Source organism: Micromys minutus (assembly GCF_963924665.1).
Source record: "Micromys minutus genome assembly, chromosome: 1".
NCBI lineage: Eukaryota > Metazoa > Chordata > Mammalia > Rodentia > Muridae > Micromys > Micromys minutus.
The window spans coordinates 84556964-84579316 of record NC_137969.1 but is presented as its reverse complement, the minus strand read 5'-3'; the positions used below and the strand labels follow the sequence as shown (position 1 = coordinate 84579316).

Sequence of the window (22353 nt, the reverse complement as noted above, 5' to 3'; positions counted from 1 at the left end):
TTGGGAGAAAGAATGGGTGGCTGGCACAGCAGAGAAACAGAAGCAGAGGCATAGGGGAGGTTAAACTTCCTCTTGGGAAATCTAGTAATAAAGGAAGAGAAAAGTAACAGCAGGGTGTGGTGTGGAATGTGTGGCTGTTAGTAAAAGTTGAATGAGTGAAGCTAATGAGGTATATTTGGGTTTAGAAAAATGTTACAAGGATGAGTACACCTGTAGGTGTGGCTACACCTGGAAGGATGGCTACACCTGGAAGGATGAGTACACCTGCTGGTGTGGCTACACCTGAAAGGATGAGTACACCTGCTGGTGTGGCTACACCTGGAAGGATGAGTACACCGCAGGTGTGGCTACACCTGGAAGGATGAGTACACCTGCTGGTGTGGCTACACCTGGAAGGATGAGTACACCTGCTGGTGTGGCTACACCTGGAAGGATGAGTACACCTGCTGGTGTGGCTACACCTGGAAGGATGAGTACACCTGCTGGTGTGGCTACACCTGGAAGGATGAGTACACCTGCTGGTGTGGCTATACCTGGAAGGATGAGTACACCTGCTGGTGTGGCTACACCTGGATAGGGAAAGGAGATTGAAGCTTTCACTCCAACAGACCTCTTCTATTTCCATTTCTGTTATCATTTAGTCTTTGGAAAGATAGAGGAAAGGGATTACTAATGCTAAGTAGCAACATGTCATTCTTATTTGTTTTCTTGTTTTGTTTTTTTTATTGTTTTGTCCTCACTGTGTTGCCAAGTCTTGAACTTGTAAGCTCAAAGAATCCTGTTTCAGCCTCTCAGGCAGCTGAGATTATAGGTACCTGTCACTATGCCCAGTAAATAACCTCACCTGTTCTGTTGTGACTTTTGCTTTTGCTGTTTCTGCTGCTTTTGCTGCTGCTGTGGGGAGTGCTGGTGCTTTCTTTTCTTGACTCTTAGGATTCTTAAAGTCAATTTCATCATCGGTATCATCACCAATAAAAGGTTTTTCTGGGTCATAATAAAGTTTTGTAGCTTCCTGTGCAACACAACAACAGTATTATAAAATGTATTTACATAATATAATTCATGTATTTCAATATTAGTAGTTTCATTAGTAAATGAGCACTAATCTTACAAATGAGTATTCTGCTATGAGTAAAAACACAAACAGGGGAGGGGAAAGAGACTCAGTGGTTAACAGCTCACACTGCTCCCAGCACCTTCTCAGGCAGTGCAGAATCACCTGGAACTGCAGCTCCAGGGAGATCTCACAGCCTCCTCAGGCACATGCACTTATGTGCACAAATCTATACACATATGAATAATTAAAATAACAATAAAGTCTTTTTAAAAAGATCACAAATGGTGGTGAGAGCGGTTCCTGTCCTCACAAAGCTCCCCATTTGCAGACAGCACAATCTTATGATAGAGCACAAAGCAGGATTATCCAAGCTACAATATGCATTAGACCAGGGTGGCACAAGGCCAATCAGCGTGGAGGCAATAGTGTCAGAGTACTTTTTCTTGCCGTATAAAAAGGGGGAAAGAAGAAGGTACAGAGGGGTTCTGAGAAGAAACATAGTTCTGGGCTGGAGATGGCTCAGTGGTTAAGATCAGAGGTCCTGAGTTCAATTCCCAGCAACCACATGGTGGCTCTGTAATGGGAATAGGATGCCCTGACCTCTTCTGGTGTGTCTGAAGACAGCAACAGTATACTCACATACATAAAATATCTTTAAAATGAAAACAAAACTGGATTGTTTCTGAAAGATGACAAAACACCCAAAAGGCAACAGAACATTTTTTTTTAATTAATGTGATTTAAATTTTAAAAAAATCCTTCTCACAATAGGAAGACAGATCAGGAATAAAAGGAAGGAAGAAATCCAAGAAGAGAATGAATGCAGTGTTTGTAAAGAGAAGGGTGGTCCAGGGATATTGAAGAAGTGCTTTTTACTGACCAATGAATGGACACAAAATGATTAGGAAAAGGTATGCCTTGAGTGACAGGATTGATGGCTTATGACAGTAATGGAGGGTAATGTCATTCACAGAGTAATGGCAAGGTTGAGGAAACAGGTTTAGGAGTGATATGGCTTCTCGTAGTCATAATGTTATTGTGCACTGTAAAAAGATCATCCTGGCGTTATTCAAATGCTGATTTCTGTGATAACATATTGATTGCAACCTTATTCAGAGAATCTGTCTCAGTGCTGTGTAAACATTGTTCATTGTTCCCAAATTATTTCCTGATTGGTCAATAAAGAAGTTGATCAGCCAATGATTGAAGAGGAGAGAGAATAGGGCTCCTCTTCCTCCCAGCCAAAAGAGGGAAGGAGAGAGAGAGAGAGAGAGAGAGAGAGAGAGAGAGAGAGAGAGAGAGAGAGAGAGAGAGAGAGAGAGAGAGAGAGACACCATGGAAAAATACCTGGAGCAGAGAGAGTCATAAAATGCAAGTATCTAGAGTATTTGAGTATTTTGGCTGGGAGGTAGCCAGATTAGTTTAGAGGATTAATTTAGATTAATACTGCTCAGTTGCATTCTTGAAGCTTGTTATATAAATCTATATCTACTAGGTCTGTCTCAATTATTTGGGAGTTAGCTGAGTTAAGAGAGAAATTGCAACATTTATTTTTTTAATGCCACTAACAAGTTCCCATTAGCTGTGCACATTCAAGGCAGTACTGAGTTGCTAAGTATAAATATGCATCTAGAGTCTAGAGAGTTCAATTTGGGCTAAATATTTAACAGTTATATTCATTTAGTCAAAGCTAAGAAAATAAATCACCTTTCCACATAAACTTGTGGTGAAATGACTTAAGAGAGAAACTGGTTGCATGAAACAGTAGAGAAGTAAAGGGACCCCAACAGTATCCCCAGAAGTCTGAGGGTTACCAGGGGAACCCAGAGAGAAAATGAGTTAATAGTATCCAATGCCAGAAAGGTGCCTATTCAAATACTGACAAAAAAATGTTCATATACATCAGAGTGATGGTACAGAATGCTAAAGGCAAAAGGGGATCTTAAAAGTCACCAGAGAAAAAAGATGGCCTTCTGGTTTCTGCCTGCACCCAGAGCTGGCCTTGTGCTAAAGCTCTATATATCCAGACCCTACTGGGAGAGAGCTGGTCCCCCAGCAGTGCTGACACACAGGCTTACAGGAGGGTCAAGTCACTGTCAGAGTCAGCAAGACCAGGTAACACCAGAGATAAGCAGATGGCAACAGGCAAGTCCAAGAACCTAAGCAACAGAAACCAAGGCCATGTGGCATCATCAGAACCCAGCTCTCACACCACAGCAAGTCCTGGATACCCCAACACAACAAAAAGGCAAGATTCTGATTTAAAAATCAAAACCCATGATGATGTTAGAGGACTTCAAGAAGGTCATAAATAATTTCCTTGAAGAAATACAGGACAACACAGGTAAACAGATAGAAACCCTTAAGGAAGAAACACAAAAATCAACAAAACAGTGAAAGAGATGAATAAAACCATCCAGGATCTAAAAATGGAAATAGAAACAATAAAGAAATCACAAAGGGAGACAACCCTGGAGATAAAAAACATAGGGAAGAGAACAGGAGTAATAGACACAAGCATCACCAACAGAATTCAAGAGATAAAAGAGAGAATCTCAGGAGCAGAAAACACCATACAAAACATTGACACAACAGTCAAAGGATGTAAAATGCAAAAATCTCCTAACCCAAAACATCCAGGACACAATGAGAAGATCAAACCTGAAGATAATAGGCATAGAAGAGAGTGAAGATTCCCAAATAGAAGGACCAGTAAATATCCTAACCTAAATATATATATACCCATAAATATACAAGAAGCCTACAGAACTCCAAATAGATTGGATCAGAAAAGAAAGGTCCTCCTGTCAAAGCACCAAGTGCAAAAACAAAGAAAGAATATTATTTTAACTTTTTTCCTTACAACTTTATTTTTTAAAAAAGAGAGATACATGTACATATTTTAAAAAGCATTTTGGCATAAAACTATATAGGAGTATTTCGATCTTCTTGTATTGATTGAGGTTCATTCTATGTCCAATTATGTGGTCAATTTTCGAGAAGGTGCCATGAGATGCTGAGAAGAAGGTGTATTCTTTTGTTTTAGGATGATATGTTCTATAGATATCTATTAATTCCAGTTGGTTCATAGTCTCTGCTAGTTTTACAGTGTCCTTGTTCAGTTTCTGTTTCCATGACCTGTCCACTGGTGAGAGTGGGGTGTTGAGGTCTCCCACTATTATTGTGTGGGGTGCAATATATTTTCTGAGCTTTAGTAGGGTTTCTTTTATGAATATGGGTGCTCTTGTATTTGGAGCATATATGGTTAGGATTGAGAATTTATCTTGATAATTTTTTCCTGTAATGAGTAAAAAGTGTCCTTCTTTATCTTTTTTGTTAACTTTTGGTTGAAAATCTACTTTATTCAATATTAAAATGTCTATTCCAGCTTATTTCTTGGGACTGTTTGCTTGGAAGGTCTTTTTCCCAGTCTTTTACTCTGAGATAGTATCTGTCTTTGTCTCTGAGATGAGTTTCCTGTATGCAGCAAAATGCTGGATTTTGTTTATGTATCCAGTCTGATAGTCTATGTATCTTTATTGGGGAATTGAGTCCATTTATGTTAACAGATATTAAGAAATAGTGATTGCTGTTTCCTGCTATTTTTGCTGTTAGACATAGAATTATGTCTGCGTGTCTTTCTTCTTTTGCTTTTCTTGCTTAGTTATTTTCTTGCCTTTTCTAGGGTGTAGTTTCCCTCCTTGTGTTGGGTTTTCCATCGATTATTCTTTGTAGGGATGGATTTGTGGACAGATATTGTGTAAATTTAGTTCTGTCCTGGAATATCTTAGTCTGTCCAACTATGGTAATGGAGAGTTATGCTGAATATAGTAACCTGGGCTCATATTTGTGTTCTCTTAGAGTCTGTATGATGTCTGTCCAGGGTCTTCTAGGTTTCATAGTCTCTGTTGAGAAGTCAGGTGTAATTCTGATTGGTCTGCCTTTATATGTTACATGTCCTTTTTCCCTTACTGCTTTTAGTATTCTTTCTTTGTTTTGAACACTTGGCGTTTTTAGTATTATGTGTTGGGAAGAATTTCTTTTCTGGTCCAATTTATTTGGGGTTCTGTAGGCTTCTTTTATGTTCATGGTCATCTCATTCTTAAGGTTAGGAAAGTTTTCTTCTATGATTTTGTTGAAGATATTTACTGTGCCTTTTAGTTGATATTCCTTGCCCTCTTCTATTCCTATTATCCTTAGGTTCAGTCTGCTCATTATGTCCAGGATCTCCTGTACATTTTGGGTTAGGAACATTTTGATTTTTTGCATCTTCTCTGACTGTTTTGTCTATGTTTTCAATGTTGTCTTCAGCCCCCAAGATTTTCTCTTCCATCTTTTGTAGTCTCTTGGTGATACTTGCATCTGTGACTACTGATTTCTTTTTTAAGGTTATCTATCTCCAGGGTGGTCTCTTTTTGTGTTTTCTTTATTGTTTTTATTTCTATTTTCCATTCCTTCACCTGTTTGGCTGTGTTTTCCTGTAGTTCTTTGAGTGATTTTTTGTTTCCTCTTTAAGAGCTTCTATTTGTTTATGTGTGTTTTCTCTTGATTGTTCAAGGGAGTTATTCACTCGCTTCTCGAAGATCTCCATCATCATTGTAAAGTATGATTTCAAGTCTGAGTCTTGTTTTTCTGGAGTTTTTGGCAATCCACTACTTGCTGTGGTAGGAGAGCTGGGTTCTGATGTTGCCAGGTTTTCTTGGTTTCCATTGCTTAAGTTCTTTCATTTTCCTATTGACATCTTGTTATCTGTGATTATACGTGGTCTTGTTGTCAGTGACTGGCGCCTGTCTCTCTTTTGGATCTGAGCCCATGTACTCAGGAAGAAAATTGCTTCTGAGTGTTTGGCTTTTTGTGGGCAAGCAGTGAGTTCTGGTGGCAGTGACTCAGCTCTGTCTTTGTGGGCTCAGGTGTGGGAGCTCTTGTGAGGCTGTTCTGGGAGCTCAGCCCTCTGCTCACAGGTCCTGAGTACTACTGGCAGGGACCTGGCTCTTTCTCTAGGCCAAAAAGGATATTTTTCCAGAGAGCACAGTACTTTCTGCTCTCTGAGAACTCCTGGTGTGCCCTCCCTGGGCCTATGTGTCAGGCTCACCTCTGGTCCAGGTGTATAAGTGCCTGTAGAGCTGATCTTCGAGCACTGTCTTTCCTGGGCAGATACCAGTTCCCTCTAACAGAGATTCAGCCCTTACTGTATGCCAGAGAGGAACCTTTTTCACAAGCACCACCAAGCACTCTCTGCACTCTGAGTACTCACAGTGCAACCTCACCAAGCCTGTGACCCAGGTTCTCTGCTGGTCCAGGTGGAAAACGCCTTCAACATTTTAAAGACAAATCATTAAAATGCATTCCTGATAAAGTCAGAAACAAGAAAGAAAGAAGCTGGAGAGAAAGCTCAGGGTTAGAACACTTGTTGTTCTAAATGACCCAAATTCAGTTCTCAGCACCCAGTTCAGGCAGCTCACAAAGGCTCCATTGCCCTTTTCTGAACTTCAATAGTCACCTGCATGAGTACACACACACACACACACACACACACACACACACACACACAAAACATCTTTTTTAAAAAGAAAAAAGAAAAAAGTCTGCTTGCTATTTCTGTTATTTAATTAACATTGAATAAGAAGAATTCAACACATTTTTAACAATTAAAGGGCCATTAGAAATTATAAAAAATTAAGTTGGTAGCAGTAGTGCATGTCTTTAATCCCAGAACTTGGGAGGCACAGGGAGGAAGATCTCTGTGAATTGAAGGTTAGTGTGATCTATAAAGCAAGTTCTAGGAGATGAACTTGGGTTCCAGGGCTACACAGAGAAACCCTGTCTTGAAAAAACAAAAGAAAAAAAGGCATCAAATTTGATAGAAAAACATAAAACTGTTTTTATATAGGTGACAATGTTAGATGTCTAGATAATCCCCCCCAAAATTGAAAAAGATAGTAAAAATAACTAAGTAAATTCACACATCATATAAAACTAAATTGCAAAAGTTATAATGAAAGAGCCAGGGTTGGGGTCAATCTAAGGCCAATGGGAAAAATCCCACTACAAACTTCCGAGTACAAAGACCCCTCCCTTCCAAGAAGGGTAGAGCTAGTTTAGTTCCTGGAACAGTTACAAGCTGGACTGTCAAAAAAATAAATAAATAAAAATAAAGCCACCTGTGATTCCCAGCTGACCCCTCCTCGGAAAGTTCCAAGCAGTACACTGACCATGAGTCGGTTTATCATTGTTTGAATTCTGCTCTTATCAAATGTATGTAATCCCGTTAGAGTCCACTCAGGGTCATCTCCCTTCTGAAGCAGGGTGACCCCAACACGTCGGGACAATAAAATTCCTCTTGCTATTGCATCAATCACTGCCTCAATGAGTCTCTTTCATGGGGTCCCAGAAGAGGTCCAATTTGAACCTCACAATAACAAAATATCAAAATAAAATACTCAGACATAAACTTAATAAATATGTAAGATGAGCAAATTATTTAACATTTATAAGCATAAAAGTATACATTATACCCTATATTTTTGGAAAGGACGTTTCAGCATTAGAAAGTTGTTTGTTCTGAACTAATATGTAAATTTAACATTATCCTAGTTTTTAAAAGTTATTTTTCTGGAGTTAAATTATAAAGTTATATAAAGAATAAGAAAAACTAAGTTAAAAAATTAAAGATCCATGAGGAAGACTGGTTCTATTGGATGCTAAAACATCAGTAATAAAATATTGTGGTGTGGGGCTGGAGAGATGGCTCAGCAGTTAAGAGTTCATTCAGAGAACCCAGGATCAGTCTGCAGCACCCACGCTGGGCAACTCACAACCGCCTGTAACTCCAGGGAACCCAACACCATCTTCTGGTCTCCACAGGAACCTGCACTCAGACACAGGTACCATACACAGACACACACATACGCATAATTTTACAAATGTAAATAAATCTTAAAATGAGAATGTTATAATAGTCCATAAATAAATGGATCAAAGAAAAATAGTTGAAGCCTAGTGTGGTCTTTAAAGCAAATTCCAGGACAGGAACTTGGGTTCTAGGGCTACACAGAGAAACCCAGAAACAGATTTTAATTGAATATTTCCAAGTATTGGAAATATTATAATGTCAATGATATTAACTCAAGCATTAAATTAAGATGTTAAAAAAAGAAATTATCAGCAGTTGGTAGGAAAAAATACAGGGAGACACAGCACATCCATCACAGTAGAGAGACTAATGTTCAGTGTTCAACTGCTTATCAAAACCACATGGATTTTTTCTGAAAACATCTCTGTCATCAGATATTCAAGCCTTGGCACAATGATCAAGTGTGAGTCACAAGACAAATTCCTGTTAGGTTGAGTTAAATCACCTCTAAGGTCTCTTCTTCAATCTTGTCTCTAGAGTTGTGTATACTTTCTAAAAACTTTGTTGTGTGTTGGTTGTTTATTTGATATGAGGTATTTTGTAGTACAGGCTGGCCTAGAACTTGCTGTGTAACCAAAGACAACATTGAACTCCTATCATCCTGCCTCTTCCTCCCAAGGGTTGGGATTATAAATGTTTGTCACCATACCCAGCTGATTCTGTATACTTAAATGTTTTCCCTAGATCAGTCTATAACCACAATCATGACGATGCTACTTTAGCAAGTTTCTAGTATTATGCTGCAGTTTAGAATTTATAATGCCAATGAAATCTTTCAGTGGCTAATTCAGAAATAATTCTGGCTACAATCTGGTCAACCTAGAAAAGATTTTGTTGAAGATGCATAATTTTTAAAGGCAATGTATAAAGTCTTAAAATTGTTTGTAGAGACATCTCCTTCCTCTCAGAGCCAGGGGCATTAACATGTATGCCATCAGATCATACTGTGGGGTGTGGCTGTCATAACAGGAGCTTCTTCAGATTTTACTAGAGGTAAATTCCAGTCAGTCAGAGACTGAAAGAGTGTGTGACTATCATTAGATAATCAGTGAGCACTAACCTGGAATCTCTGGTAAGCAGGTGGTAGTTAAAAACAGGATTAGCCAGGAATGATGGCTCACACCTGTAATCCCAGCAATTAAGAAGCCAATGAAGAAAGATTGTCACAAGTTCAAGACCAAGATGAGCCTATCCCAAACAGTTTGAGTCAGTCTGGGCTGCAAGAGACCCCATTGTGACATACAAGAAACTGGATGCATACAATACCATGTAGGGATGTAAAAAAAGGTAGTAAGTGCGCCCTCATGGACAGAGTCTCAACATGTCACACACAGGCAGAAGTAGATGACAAGAACAAAGGTAAATAGACCAAAGAGGATGAAGTCCAGGAACTTTGTCTTGTAAGGAGAGTTTATCAAAGGAATGAAGAGCCAAATGCTAAAGGAGAGCCAGGTTAAAGGAGGGACTAAGCATTCTAGAGCAGGCAATAGAGTTACTAGTGACTCATGGTAGCTTTAGAATTTTAACAGAACGCACATGGGCCAGGGGCTATGACTCAGAAGCTCCTCTGCATTCATTAGGACCCGGGTTAGATGAGTGTCATTAAAAAATGATTGTGACGAAATAAGGGAGAAAACAAGGTTAATTATCATGTTTATAAAGTATTTTCAGATAGGTTATATGGGATCACTGGGAAGATGTTAGAGATACAAAACAGATGATATACTCAAAGGGGGACATAACCCTGGTGACCACAAGAAGCCTCAAGGAACTCCCATATGAAAGTCATTTTCCTTTTTTTTTTCTTTCTCTTTCTTACAACTTTATTTTTAAAAAAGAGGGATACATATACAATTTTAAAAGGCATTTTGGCATAACACTATATGAATATTTTTGTCAGTACTTAATTCTTTTAAAGGTTTGATAGCATGCATTGAAATCCCACTAGTTACCATAAAGTACTTGTAGGACAGAACATAACATGGAAACAGTTTTCTTGGTGAGTATAGATTAAGCATAATGATCTTTGAATACCAAAAATTGCCACAAGGCTATATCCTTAGCTCTTGGATTATTAATGATTTAAGGTCCAGGTGTACCACACTCTGAGAGGGTACTATACATTTATTTTTGTCCTAAGAAGGACTGAGGCTTTCATTTTTTGGCCTTTGTTTTTCTTGAGCGTCATATGATCTGTGAGTTGTTTCTTGGGTACTCAGAGTTTTCTGGGGTTAGTATCCAATTATCAGTGACTGCATATTATGTCTGTTCTTTTGTAACTGGGTTACCTCACTCAGGATGATATTCTCTAGATGCATCCATTTCTTAGGAATTTCATAAAGTCATTGTTTCTAATAGCTGAATAGTACTCCATTGTGTAAATGTACCACAATTTTTGTATCCATTCATCTACTGAAGGACATCTGGGTTCTTTCCAGCTTCTGGCTATTATAAATAGGGCAGCGCCATTTTCTCTTAAGTAGATTCAAGCCAGGTGATGGCACACACCTTTAATCCCAACATTTAGGAGACAAAGGCTGGTGGGTTTCTGTGAGTTCCAGGCTAGACAGATAGAGTGAGATCATAAGAAAAAGAGAGAAACAGAGACAGAGAGAGACAGAAACAGAGAGACAGAGAGAAAGAGAGAGAGACAAAAAGACAGAGGTAGATTCAAGATTATCTGCTGCGTGTCACCTGCTGAATGGGCTGGGAAAATGGTTCAACAGCTAAGAGGATTTACTGCTCTCCCAGAAACCCAGGTTCCGTTCCCAGTGTCCATATCAGACAGCTCACACCTGTGTGTAACTCCAGTTTGAGGGAATCCAAAGCCCTCTCCCTGCACACATACACACACACACAAAGAGTGAGAGAGAGAGAGAGAGAGAGAGAGAGAGAGAGAGAGAGAGAATGTAGAACAGCAATTTCAGAAAGATGCTGCAGGAAGAGCCCGAGTGTGACTGCCCCACTCTTTTCCTTACAAATCAAATGATACCAGCATGTAGTAAAGTACCTCTTCCCCGAGCAGCTTCTCTGCTTCCTCATATGACAGTAATCGTATTCTCCTGCCTTTGATGTCAGAAATGAGGTATGAACATGTGCTGATCCAATCATAACATTCTCTCTGGGAAGAGATATAGCATAATTACTATATGGGGGAAAAAAAACAAACTTTGCCGACTCATTGGCTCCCACTGAGCTGCTCAGCACATTCTTCCATAACTCCTTTGTATTCAGTTCAAAGACCTGCCCAGAGTGTCTCACTACAAATGTAGGAAATCATACCACACCTCACTGTCAGAGTGTATGATTTCGGTTATAATAGACTAAGTGTGGTAAGGTACCATAAAACCAGAATTCTTGGGCTTACTAATACTTAAATGATCTGTCCCAATAAATTTTATGTGACTGACCATGTCAACATGATTGTTTGCTAATAACAACAGTAGTGTGTGAGAGTTTCCTTTAACATTGAAACAGGAAATAACTAAAAATAGCTTCAGGAAGTCCTTGAAACTGACCACATTTACTAGACTTCCTTCCTTTTCCCCAAGAGTATGAAAGCTTGTTGAGAGTTACTCTCAGACAATTACAGCAGCAGAGACCAGTTGATCTGCCTGGAAAAGGCCCAGACCAACTGAACGAGCCACCTAGAAAGGACCTGTAACCAACCTGGCTTCCCAGCCTTGGGAGCTGCCATCCATGCTGGAGTTGGCTTTGGTGATGCAGCTGTCCCTGAGTGATGTCTGTGCCTGTAAGTAACCTATCATCTGTGTACCTATAAGTAGCCCCAATAAACTCATTGATAAACCAAGTTGGACATTGCTATACTTATTGCTTTGGTCTATCATGGGCTCCCTACCTAGAGTAAATAAACATGTTTGTGTTATGTCTCAAAGTGGATAATAAACCTGAGAATAGAGCCTAAAGCTATTTAACATCTAGAAGACAGGTGATAGATGTTTAGCCAGATAATTACTCCTAATGGATTTGAATGTAAACATTCTCTGTTGTAGACTTCTATTTCAATTTATGATTTGATTTTTTTTTTGTGTGAACTTGTGCTGAACTTTGTAACATGTGATCATGTGTTCTGAAAGATGTGTAAGTACTGAGGAAAAAGGATAGATAGAGAACTTTTCCCCATAGAGATATTTTCCCTTTCCCCGAATAGATAGAAAGAACTTTTTTCCCTTAGGAAAATTTTTTCCCCTTTTCTCACTTAAAAGAATGCCCTCCCTTAATCCTCTCCCTTAGGATTTTTCCACTTTTTTCCCTTAGATAGCTTTCATAGGAAGCTTTTTATAAATCAGTAATAAACATTATAATCAATTAAAAAAAGAACTTCCTAATCTCAAGGTACCCTTTGGTGTTTGGGGTGGCATTTTTGTAAGTGTATGTATGTTGGACATGCATGTCTGTTCATGTGTTCTCATGTGTATGGAAATGTTTCTGTGGGTTACATGCAAATGTGAATGTGTGGAGTCCAGAGGTTGACATCAGTAAGGTCTAGATTCTTCCTCAATGTGTAAAAGTAGGAAAGTTATTAGGGCATTAAAGTACAATGAAGCTTTGCCTATAATAATCAAAGTTGGAAACAACTTAGGTGTCCATCAAGGGAGAATATATAAATACACACACACACACACACACACACACACACACACATACAGTAAAATATTTGTGTTGCTCTGTACCTGGTTGTGCTACTGAGAGGTCTATCATGAGGGTACCAACTTGATGGATGGATTAATCCATTAAGAAGTTTGTGAAGAAAAGGTTAATAGAAAGTGAGATATGGTTGGAGAATGTGAGGGTTCTGTCTTTGAAGAGCAAATCCAGTCCCTAGCCCTGTTTTAGTTAGAATTTTACTTCTGTGAACTGACATCATGACCAAAGTAAGTCTTATAAAGACATTTAACTGGGGCTGGATTACAGGTTCAGAAGTTCAGTCCATTATCATCAAGGCAGGAACATGGCAGCATGCAGGCAGATACGGTGCAGGAGGAGCTGAGAGTTGTAAATCTTCTTCTGAAGGCCTCTAACAGAATACTGACTTTCAAGCAGCTAGGATAAGGGTCTTAAAGCCCTTACCCACAAGGACACACCCACTCCAACAGGGCCACAACTCTTAACCATCCCACTCCCCCAGCTGAGCATGAACAAAACATAACAAGCCCCTTCTATTTTGTTATTTAATTTTGTATTGAATATTCTTTGTATTTACATTTCAAATGTTATTCCCTTTCCCCCATTTCCATTCCCCCTCCCCCCTCCACTTACTTTCATGAAGGTGCTCCCTCTCCCAACCACCCTCTCTACCTCAGTGCTATGGGATTTCCCTACACTGGGAAAACACACATTCAGTGGACTAAAGACCTCTTTTCCCATTGATTCCAGGCAATGTTATTCTCTGCTACATATGCAACTGGAGCCCTAGGTCTCTCCATGTGTGCTCATGTTGATGTTTTAGTTTCTAGGAGTGCTGGAGGGTTTGGTTGGTTGATAATGTTGTTCTTCCCATGAGGTAGCAAATTCTTTCAGTTCCTACAGTCCTTTCTCTAGCTCTTTCATTGGGGTCCCCCTATTCAGTCCAATGGTTAGTTGTAAGCATCCTCAACTGTATCTGAATGACTCTGGCAGAGCCTCTGAAGAGACAGCCACATCTGGTTCCTGCCAGTAGCACTTCTTTGCGCCAGCAATAGTGTTTGGATTTGGTGGCTACATATGAGGTAGATCCCCAGGTGAGGCAGTCTCTGGATGATCTTCTCTTCAATCCCTGCTTCTCTATTTGTCATTTTATTTCCTCCCATGAGTTATTTGTTCTACCTTCTAAGAAGGACTGAGGCATCCAAATTCTGGCCTGCCTTCTTTTTGAGCTTCATAAGGTCTTTGAATTGTTTATTGGTTTTTTCAGAGTTTTTTTGGGCTAGTATTCACTTATCAGTGAGTGTGTGCCTTGTGTGTTCTTTTGTGACTGTTACCTCACTCAGGAGAATAGCTTCTAGTTCCATCCATTTGCCTAGGAATTTCATCAAGTCATTGTTTTTAATAGCTGAGTAGTACTCCACTGTGTAAATTTACCACACTTTCTGTATCCATTCCTGTTGAAAAACATCTGGGCTCTTTCCAGCTTCTGGCTATTATAAATAAGGCTGCTGTGAACATGGTGGAATATGTGTTCTTGTGATATGTTGGAGCATCTTTTGGGTATATGCTCAGGAGTGAAATAGCTGGGTCTTCAGGTAGTACTATGTCCAGTTTGCTAAGGAACCACCATACTGATTTCCAGAGTGGTTGTACCAACTTGCAATCCCACCAACAATGGAGGAGTGTTCCTCTTTCTCCACATTCTAGCCAGAAATCTCAGGGTTGTTTTGATTTGCATTTCCCTGATGACTAAGGATATTGAGCATTTGTTTAGGTGCTTCTCAGTCATTCAGCATTCCTCAGTTGAGAATTCTTTGTTTAGCTCTGAACCCCACTCTTAATAGGATTATTTGATTCTCTGGAGTCTAATTTCTTGAGTTCATTGTATATATTGGATATTAGCCTTCTATCAGATGCAGAATTGGTAAAGACCATTTCCCAATCTGTTGGCTGCCATTTTGTCTTCTTGACAGTGTCCTTAGCCTTACAGAAACTTTGCAATTTTATGAGGTCCCATTTGTCGATTCTTGATCTTAGAGCATAAGCTATTGGTGTTCTGTTCAAGAAAATTTCCCCTGTGTTTATATTTTCTAAGCTCTTCCCCACTTAACTATTCTCCTCTAATAGTTTCAGTGTACCTGGTTTCATCTAGAGATCTTTGTTCCACTTGGACACCAGCTTTGTACAAGGAGATAAGAATGAATTGATTTTCATTCTTCTGCATGCTGACTGCCAGTTAAACCAACACTATCTGTTGAAAATGCTGGGGTTTTTTTACCATTGAATGTTTTTAGCTCCTTTGTCAAAGATCAAGTGACCATAGGTGTGTGGGTGCATTTATGGATCTTCAATTCTGTTTCATTGATCTACCTTCCCATCTCTGAACCAATACCATGAGGTTTTAATCAGTATTTATCTGTAATACAGCTTGAAGTCAAGGATGGTGATTTCCCCAGAAGTTCTTTTATTGTTGAGAATAGTTTTCAATATCCTGGGTAATTTTTTATTCTAAATGAATTTGTAAATTGCTCTCTCTAACTCTATGAAGAATTGAGTTGGAATTTTGTTGGGATTGCATTGAATCTGTAGATTGCTTTTGGCAAAATGACGATTTCTACTATGTTGATCCTTCCAATCCATGAGTATGGGAAATCTTTCTACCTTCTGAAGTCTTCTTCAGTTTCCTTCTTCAGAGACTTGAAGTTCTTGTCATATAGATATTTTATTTCTTGCTTAGGGTCACACTAAAGTATTTCATACTGTTTGTGATTATTGTGAAGGGTGTTGTTTCCCTAATTTTTTCTCAGCATGTTAATTTTATATTCAGCCACTTTGCTGAAGTTGTTTATCAGCTGTAGGAATTCCCTGATGGAATTTTTGAGATCACTTAAGTATATGATCATATCACCTGCAAATGGTAATATTTTGACCTCTTCCTCTCCAATTTGTATCCCTTTGACTTCCTTTTTCTGTCTAATTATTCTGGCCAGGACTTCCAATACTGTATTGAATAGGAAGGGGAGAGCGGGCAGCCTTGTATAGTCCCTGATTTTAGTAAGATTGCTTCAAGTTTGATGTTGGCTACTAGTTTGCTGTATATTGCTTTTACTATGTTTAGGTATGGGCCTCAAATTCCTGATTTTTCCAAGACTTTTAACATGAACTGGTACTGAATTTTGTCAAATGCTTTCTTAGCACCTAAAGAGATGATCATGTAGCTTTTTTCTTTGAGTTTGTTTATAAAGTGGATTACTTTGATGGATTTCCCTATACTGAACCATCTCTGCATCTCTGGGATGAAGCCCATTTGATCATGGTGAATGATCATTTTGATGTGTTCTTGGATTCGGTTTGCAAGAATTTTACTGAGTATTTTTGCATCGATGTTCAGAGGGAAATTGGTCTGTGTTTTCTTTCTTTGTAGGGTCTTTGTGTGGTTTAGGTATGAGCACAATTGTGGTTTCGAAGAAAGAGTTGGGTAGTGTTCCTTCTGTATCTATTTTGTGGGTTTGCAGAGTATTGTTTTTTTTGTTTTGTTTTGTTTTTTTTTTTTTTATAAAAGTCTGATACAACTCTGTACTGAAGCCATCTGGTCCTGGGCTTTATTTTATTTTATTTTATTTTTTTGGTTGGGAGGCTTTTAATGAGTGCTTCTATTTCTTTAGGGGTTATTGGATTGTTTAGGTGGTTTATCTGAACCTAATTTAATTTTGGTACCTGGGATCTGTCTGGAAAATTGTCCATTTCCTCTAGATTTTCCAGTTTTGTTGAATATAGACTTGTAGTAGGATCAGATTATTTTGTTGAATTTCCTGTTTCTGTTTTTATGTCTCCCCTTTCATTTCTGATTTTGTTAATTTGGATATTTTCTCTGTGCCACCTAGTAAGTCTGGCTAAGGGTTTATCAATCTTGTTGATTTTCTCAAAAAAAGTGGGGGGGGGCTCCTGGTTTTGTTGGTTCTTTGTATAATTCTTTTTGTTTCTACTTGGTTAATTTCAGCTCTAAGTTTGATTATTTTCTGCCCTCTACTCCTCTTGGGTGTGTCTGCTTCTTTTTGTTTGTTTCTTTGTTTTATTCTTTTATTCTAGAGCTTTCGGGTGTGCTGTCAAGCTGCTAGTGTATGCTCTTTCTATTTTCTTTTTGGAGGCACTCAGAGCTATGAATTTTCCTCTTAGTACTGCTTTCATTGCAACCAATAAGTTTGGGTACATTGTGCCTTCATTTTTATTAAATTAAAAAACTTCTTAATTTCTTTTTTTAATTTCAAGTTATCATTGAAAGTAGAGCATTGTTCAGCTTCCATGTGTATGTGGGGATTTTGTTGATTTTGTTGTTACTGAAGACCAACCTTAGTTTATGGTGATCTGATAGGATGCATGAGATTATTTTGATCTTCTTGTATCTGTTAAGACCTGTTTTGTGACCAACTATATGATCAGTTTTGGAGAAGGTACTGTGAGGTGCTGAGAAGAAGGTATATTCTTTTGTTGTAGGATGAAATGTTCTATAGATGTTAGTTAAATCCATTTGGTTCATAACTTCTGTTAGTTTCACTGTGTCTCTGTTCAGTTTCTGTTTCCATGATCTGTCCGTTGATAATAGTGGGGTGTTGAAGTCTCCCACTATTATTTTGGGTGGTACATTATATGCTTTGAGCTTCACTAGGGTTTCTTTTATGAATGTGGGTGCCCTTAAATTTGGAGCATAGATGTTCAGGATTAACAAACCCCTTTTCGTTTACCTCTTGCTGCTTCCCAGTTGCCATGAGGTAAACATCTCTTGTCTACTACATACCCTCTGCCATGATACCCTGCCTCAGAGCAGACTCAAAGCAATGGAGCCAGATGAACACTGACTGAGATTATGAGCTAAAATATTTCCTCCTCTCAACTCACACTGATGACAAATGAGTATGACAGCTCCTTGCCACCAAAAAGCACAGGCTTTTGATATAATCAACAGTATGAGTGAGTCTCAGATTAACTAAGCTTGAGAGTGTTGAATGTTGAATATATTTGCTATTGAAGTGGAAACTTCTGGTTTCTCTGGAAAGATATGTCAAATGATATTTTGCTGGGGCATACAGGTGAAAGGATGTTTTACTGGAACAGACACAAGAAAGAATGTTTTCATGAAGCAGATACAGGTGAAATGATGTTTTGATATAGCATACATGTGAAAAGATACTTGATGAAGGAGTATAAATGTGACCCCACAGACAGTGGTAGACGAGCCCTGAACATTGGTATGGTTTGCTCTGCCTTGCTATTCTTCAGTAGTGACACACATGCATTGGTTCACCTTACATAGCATTGTTGAGTTCAACTTGTAATGCTGCCACTGAGAGAAACTTGCACAAGAACTGCTCATGAGGTTCCTGAGGCAGTTTGCTGATTCTGCGGCCTCACTTCAGGTTGTTTCTTTAGGATTGAACTACAGCTTCTGATTCTTGCCTGGTGTCTGCCTGCTGAGAGGACTGGTCTGCAGCTGCTGAGCTCACCCACAAAGAACTATGCTGAACAGGTCCACTTCCCCCATATCTTAATAATGGTTCTCTTCCACTACCTCTGCAGGGTGGTGGGCTTGAGGAGAGCTGAGCCCTTATTAAAAGTAGGTTGCAAAAAAATTTATGCCTACACAGCACTTTTATTTTAATGAATGTTAATGACTACATGAATATTTTAGAACTACAAAGTTATTTAATTCAAATATGTACAGTGTGTTTTGATTTCATTAGACCTGAAAAATGTGCTAACAACTAAAGAAAACAAATCAGGTCTTATTCTAGATGGTTGTAAGACAAGAAATTCTTACATTCATCTTTTCCAGTTCCTGACGGTCCTTAGCAGGATTCTTCTTTAAGTGAGCAGCTCTACTCAGGACCATTGCTCTTACCATGCCTATGCAGCAACTGGAGACAGACAGACAGACAGACAGACAGAGACAGATGAAGCACTGGCAGTGAGCTCACATAAGTTCTGTACTATGATTTGGAAGGTTGTAATTCCCAAAGGGTTACAAGTTACAGACTTGGTCCTCTCCTTCCAAGATGGTGCTATTGGGAGATGGTGAAGCTGCAGGAGAAGGGGTCAGGTCTCTCTGCCCATGGAAGGGACCATGCTATCCCACTCTCTTCCCTTTTGCTTCCTTGCTATGAAATGAGGAAGTGTTCTCTCACAGACTCCTGAACTGAAAATGTGCCTTCTGGCTCCAGGCCCATAGACTAGGATATTTCAAACTAGAAACTAAAACAAAACTTTTCTCTTTATAAATTAATTATCTCAGGTATTTTATTATAGCAATGAGAAGCTAATATTCCTAGCATGCTCTGCTCATTACTGATCCTTTAAATGTTTAAAATCCACCCATCATTAACTATGATAACTTACCATAATAATTACAGTACTGCTTCACCAGAACGGTAAGTTCCACTTACTAAATTTCTCACCCTATAGCCTTCCTACCACATTCCTTTCACCTCTGGACATTTGTAAACTTGAATTGAACTAAATGGCAAATTCAGCTTGGTTTTATGTGTGACTTCTCAAATTAAAAGTAACCACATGCAACTCTCAATTTAAAATGGAGTTTACAGTTTTCATGTCTAACCTTTACTTGATGGGAAACTTGTAATTTTGTGAATCTTCTAACTTTTCAGATTCTTGGGTTTTTGTTTTTGAAAGAGTATTTCCTGTAGCCCAAACTAATCTCAGCCTTGAGTTCCTGATCCTCCTGCTTCTGTCTCCTAAAGGCAAGGGCATGCCTTACTATATCCAAATTTTTATTGTTGTCTTTTTGCTTTGGTTTTGAGGTGGGTTTTGGTGGTGGTGGTAACAGTGGTGGTGGTGGTGGTGGTGGTAATAGTGGTGGTGGTGGTGGTGGTGATGGTGGTGGGTTTGTTGTTGTTTGTTTGTTTGTTTGACAAAGTCTCTCCATATAGATCTAGCTGTCCTTGTTCACTATTAGACCAGAGATCTGCCTCAGCCTGACTCCTGAGTACTGGAATTAAAGGTGTGAGCCATCACACCCAGCTCAAGTTTTTGCTTTTTGGTTTATCAGTTTTACAAAATGTAATTGATTAGTATTTAGTGAAACAACAAAAGCTATAAATTCAATTTTACATGGAATTAGAAGCCCTTGTTTTATCTCTCTCCCTCCATGGGGCGAGGGGGAGCCAGAGGTGAGGTCAGATGTTGTCCTCTATTGTGCTCTACTTATTTTTAAGACAGAGTCTCTTGCTAAATGTGGAGCTTACTGTTTTGGTGAGACTGACTGGCCAGCAAGCTCCAGAGATTGGCTTAATCTCTGCTTCTCTGAACCTCCAGTTCCCGGGACAGACATAATGCTTGCCTTTTAGGTAGGTGCTGGAGATAGAACTCAGGTGTTCACACTTACAGGGAAAACACATTGCTCACTGGACCATCTTCTAAACCCCAAGACTACAAATATCTTAAATGCTTCCTAGTACATATAAAAGTACAAGACATGTCTTATTTATGCAAGCAAGCCAGTCCTTTAAAAAAAAAACAAAAAAACAAAACAACACTCAGGTCTACATAGCACATTTCCTATCATTCCTTTGCCAAAACTGTTTCGAAAAAAATCCTGTATCACCACTGGGCACAGTGTTGAAGCAAGTTGAAAACCTAAACTGGGATTACATTCTCTTTCTGAGACAGGAATTTTTATTTTTATTTTTTTACATAGCCAACCTGGCCTTGAACTCACAACTCTCCTGCTTCAGTGTAATACTTCTTTCAAGGACTTAAAATAACCCCTATTTCTGTTACTATTGATATCTATCCTACTTTACATGTATTAACCTTCAAATTGTCAGCAATGCAGGATGCAAACAGAAGGTGTCACCTGTGTAAGTGGCTGGAGTATCGAGCCAACCGCTTGGCCAGTGAAATTGCATTTAGCTCTAATTCTGCGACTCCTATTTCATGTTCCTCAGCCACCTCTGAGTTGTCCTTCTTCATCTTTGGGAGAGTGTCTTGCTCAGTAAAATCAGGAAGCATTACGGTCAGCAAATTTACCATCCACCGGATCATGGCTATATGCAATTCATCCAACTGTTAAAATTATGACAATCCAAGCAACCATTTTAGAACATTATTATTATTATTGTTGCTGTGGTTATTGTTGTTGTTATTATTATTATTATTATTATTATTATTATTATTATTATTATTATTATTATTATCTACCACCACATTAAATAATAAAAACAGAAAGAAGACTGGGAAAGATGACTCAGCCTTTACAGCACTTGTAAGGGAGTGATTCAAACAAATGTTGGGCCATCATGCCTGCATGCCTGGAATTCCAGTCCTGGAAGGCAAAGGCATGGGATCCCCAAAGTCAGCAAGACTAGTCATATAGGTCAGTTCTGAGTTTGGTTGGGAGACCTTGCCTCAATAAATAAGGTAGAAGAACCATTGAGGAAGCTATCTGACTTCAGTCTCAGGCCTTCACATGCATGTTCCCATGCACCTGCATACAAATACATGTGAAATAATACACATGAAAAGAAGATTTAAAAAAATAGGAATAATCATGTACAACTTTCAGCAACCTATAATTATTAAAGAAATCAGATAACTTTGTAGCTACTGTAATCCTATTTTTCTTTTCTCAACTATTGTGTGTTAAACTGATTTTTGCTTCTTAATCTTGACCGAGCATCATTAAGTCATTAAGTTCAAGTTGCCAAATTGTGCCCCAAGACATTCTAGTGCTCTTGATAATAACTCAAAAGGGCTGCCCCATCTTTAATAGAAGGAAGTAGTGATTAGACATGTTATGTGCAGTGTGAACTTGGCAACCCACAGCGATGTTGTCAAGGACCAACCCCCCACCCCCCATTCCACCTGCTCCCTTGACTTCTCAGGGGTAAATGAGCTACTAAGAGCTCTGTCACATGCAATGGCCTGGACTACACTGTCACTGAAATGCCACATTTTTGCTGACCTAAAGTGTCAGTCCATCTCTCAGCCTCCCAATGAAGGCAATTCAAGCAATGCTATTCTCCTCAGTTCAAAGTGATGTGACCAAGGGGAAGTGGCAGAATCAAGGCCGTGCAATTATCATAAGCAGAGTTAAAGTTAAAACAAAAATCAAAAGATTAGCACTTATACCCAGGATTTTTAACAAATAGGAAACAAGTATCATCATTTTTACACAAAGCAAATTGGCTGTGATTCTAATTTGGGCTCTCAAGACAAAGTTACTGGGGAGAGTTTTTGTTTTATGAACCAGCTACTCCAGATTTACTAGACAAGTGACTTTGAGGACAAGTGACTGCTCAGTGACTCCCTAACCAATATAAACAAACAAGCAAACAGCAGGATGGAGTGGGAAGACTTGAAACCACAACACTCTGACAATTATAGGAGGATCAGGAGTTAGAGGTCATCCTGGGCTACACAATAAATTCAAGGCCAGCCTGGGCTATGTAACAAGACCCTGTCTCAAAATCATAGTAGTTAATTAACTCACTTTAAAAAGAATACTTAGCTTTCCTTTTCAGAATATAAGTAACAGTTTAGTGTATAGCTCATTGGTAATGTGGCACATAAAAGGTTTAATGCCCATCATGGGAAAACCAAACAGAGATGGGGAGTAAAAGGAGGGGAAGAGGGAAGGAAGGGAGGGGAGTGGAGAATGGAAGGAGGGGAGTGGAAGGGGGGAAGAAAAGAAAAAGAGAGAGGTGTAATAATAAGTAAATGAAAT

At 39.0% G+C, this 22353-nt stretch overlaps 1 protein-coding gene across 1 annotated transcript in view; it reads right to left on the bottom strand.

The window, feature by feature from the left end:
* Nucleotides 1-22353, bottom strand: part of AXDND1 (axonemal dynein light chain domain containing 1) — a gene marked incomplete at both ends in the record, with an annotated part of 86433 nt that overhangs the window by 12049 nt on the left and 52031 nt on the right. Inside the window, 4 exons of the mRNA XM_080932571.1 lie at nucleotides 845-1012; nucleotides 10981-11091; nucleotides 18433-18529; nucleotides 20485-20693. Of these exons, the coding sequence (XP_080788697.1) occupies nucleotides 845-1012; nucleotides 10981-11091; nucleotides 18433-18529; nucleotides 20485-20693 (585 nt within the window). The remainder of the gene's footprint in view (nucleotides 1-844; nucleotides 1013-10980; nucleotides 11092-18432; nucleotides 18530-20484; nucleotides 20694-22353) is intronic.